This window comes from Echinococcus granulosus (genome assembly GCF_000524195.1).
Source record: "Echinococcus granulosus chromosome Unknown EG_S00279, whole genome shotgun sequence".
Lineage (NCBI taxonomy): Eukaryota > Metazoa > Platyhelminthes > Cestoda > Cyclophyllidea > Taeniidae > Echinococcus > Echinococcus granulosus.
The window spans coordinates 31,885-35,047 of record NW_020170659.1 but is presented as its reverse complement, the minus strand read 5'-3'; the positions used below and the strand labels follow the sequence as shown (position 1 = coordinate 35,047).

Sequence of the window (3,163 nt, the reverse complement as noted above, 5' to 3'; positions counted from 1 at the left end):
CTAAAATCAGGCGCTTCAGGTTTGACAAAAATTCGAGGCTATATGTGATGATTAAAGGTGATGGAAATGAAGACACGGAGAGACTGAACATGGAAGTAATCGCAGGGAGCTCTGAAGGGTATTGTATACCTACTAAAACAAAATATACACAAATTTATGCAGATCATGAAACACTGCATCAAATGATATGGCGGGAAAGGAGATGGAGATGGGTACCATCCTCAGCATCTGTTATGTAGCTGTCTGCTCACATCACACTCATTGATGCAATGCGCTACATCAATGCGTGTGCAATAAGAGCTAAATTGAAAGTGAGTTCACTCAACACCCGCTGAAATACCGCAGTGCATACAAACGCGCCACATGTGGAGCAGCGTATTCACAGCATCAGTGCGAGTGATCAGTGCAAGTCCAAGAGAAATGAGTGTAAACGTAGGTGAGACAATTGTACTCTACGGTGTCTTGTTGCTCAACATCGCGGCCTTCACTAACGATGGATGGATATGTGGAAGGCTCTACTGGCAGAGGTGCCTCGAGGCATCATACGTGACACTAATTATGGTGGGTGTCCTCACAACGACTATTGTGCTCTCCCTCATCGTCACCATCGTTCAAGCAGTTGTCACATTCATCGATTCTGACTCCAGCGTGTCACAGACTGCAAGTGAGCGCAAAAGTGCTTACATGCCTCGTGACAATTCTCGATGTGTTCGCCATCTTCCATCACTACAGTGACCTCTCAGTGCGCATGTGGAACCACATCATTGCTGGTGTATGTACGGGCATGGCCATGGCAATCGCCATCACTAAACTCAACTACGGCTATATTGCGAATTAATGATGTCCGCATTTCTACGCAGTCTCTCTTTTCTCTTCTGACGTGCATTTCTCCTACTTTTTAGTGAATCATTATCACCTCATGTCAACTCGTGTCTGAACGAATACTGAGCATAGTCTGCAGGAATGCATATCATATATGCTTTTGCTGGTGGCGAATTATTACAGATAGATTTGGATTGGTGAGTTGCAACGGTGCATTTCCCATGTATTAAGTAAGCGTCCATGCTCAGACATGCGCACAACCTGAAGAGTTTGATATGATCCACACTGTAGAGCATTTCATTATCGGGTCCTCACATCTTCTTCATGGAAACGGATTCAAATCAGTTGTTGATTTATTTGGGATCTATTCTCCTCATTTGGTTAGAAGTCAAAATCCCATAACTTAGCCGATTGTAAAAGGATTGATGCATTGAAACCTGCTTCTAAGAATTAATAGCATTTGGAATCTATTATTCATAGATTCCCCACATATTCATTGTCTATCTCAAGAGCATTATTGGAATGGTCAAATTCAGCATCTTCAAATTGTGCAGTGATATCTTCCAATCACTCCAGTTGACATTTTGAGAAGAGGAAAGGGGCCAAGTTCAGGAATGACACGTGGTAACCTTGCGACTCGTGTAGAAGGAGTTATCCTATTCCTAGCTATCACAATCACGTCACTTTCTCGCTTCCAATGAGTCAGTAGGTGGCTCTGTCTTAATAACAGTTAGAAACTTCCAGTGGTCTGAATCCACGCGCTTACGCATGGCTTAAAAAAAGCCACTCAGTAAATCAAACAGACCAATATTCAAAGATCGTTGGATTGCATGTGTTGATGCCAATAGGCAAAACGGAAATGATATTGTTGAGACAGACAGGAAAAGAAAAACTAAATTTATGGTGTTTGCTATTCACATCTACGCTTGTATACGTCAATGCATGAGTATACCACCACCCACCTCTCCCATATCCAGCAGAGCCACTTACAACTGCTCATGTTCGTTGGCAAATTCTCAATTAAAGCTGTTCATGAGGTACTTACTTAACTGAGTCACCATTTATATTTCTCTAAGTGCTTTCGTATTACCTAGACAAAAACACTTAAATTCATGATATCAACTTATTAGCAATCCAAACTTTCCAATTTATTCGGACGTAGAACGTCTCTGAGATTTGACCCCTAATCGTGTCTTTCTAGCGGGTTCCGCATTTTTGCTCTATTATCATTACTTTCACGGCTTCATCAGTAAAATAAATAGGAAAATAAAAATAGAGCCTACCGACGTTAAATCAATGCCACTTCTGATTACCTCTGATGTGGTCCGCTAGATCTCATGCATCATCCACGGGCTGTGCGTGAGTGCAGTCACAAAGACGTCAAGCTGAACTTTAGAAATAAATGAAACTGCCAAAACAACGTCTGACATATTGGTGGTTATTTTAATGCGTCAGGTTGCGCTTTAATTACTGTTAAGAATTTGCATCTGCATTCATTTTAGAGGAAAATTGGCATTCACTGTAACGACTTAACATATTTATGCCATACAATCAAAAATGAGGGCTGTATAAAAAGCTATCTGCTGGAACAACCAATTATGCTTGGCGCACAGAATATAAGCCATAGGCTAGTAAATTACATAGGTCAAGCAGGATCAACAGCTGTTGGTGAGAAAAAGGTGACTTACTACATGATATAATGCACCACCCAGCATCTGGCAAGAAGGTCTGCTTGCTTGCATCAGTGAATCCAAACGTCACATGGTAAATGATGATTCACTACGATCGCTACCACGAATGGCTGGATGGAAGAGGAGGGCGGGTTAATGAGGCTGGCCTTTGTTCAGGACAGTCCTACCTCTCATGCCATATCATATGGCAATTCGCATATTCGCTCTTTATTGCTTACTTTCTCTCATCCATCCTTCTATCACTTCATTTTACCTGCTATCTGTCTAGCATCTATTTATCTGCAGAAGCTCGCGGTTATCTTCTCACTACTTCCACAAGTCTGTTGAATCGTTGGTTGCAATATTTTCGGTTTCCACTCACGAATTAAAGGCTCCATATAATCATTGAATGAATAGTTGCGTTTCCTGCAGTCCGTGGTATGTTATTTTGCACCGATGTCCTGAAAAATGCAGGAAGCTGCATGGTTTGCGACTGGTTTGGTGTGTGCGGTTTTCGTGACCTTCTGCCCTACAGTTCACATGAGCTGGTGGTGCCATCAAAGGTCAGAGGAGAGTTGTCGAAATTCGGCCATGATAATAACATCGTTCTAGTTAAGGAGATTCCATGCTATGACTACGTTCGATTTGCCTGACATTAGTAAAAAAGCGAT

At 41.9% G+C, this 3,163-nt stretch overlaps 1 protein-coding gene across 1 annotated transcript; it reads left to right on the top strand. All coding sequences in view use genetic code 11, as the record gives it.

Annotated features, from left to right (window-relative positions):
* Nucleotides 1-420: 420 nt before the first annotated feature.
* Nucleotides 421-735, top strand: EGR_10834 (hypothetical protein; the record flags this gene model as incomplete). The annotated part of the gene is made up of 1 exon (XM_024500083.1): nt 421-735. One exon carries the CDS (start codon nt 421-423, stop codon nt 733-735), a length of 315 nt encoding a protein of 104 aa, XP_024345507.1.
* Nucleotides 736-3,163: the final 2,428 nt, after the last annotated feature.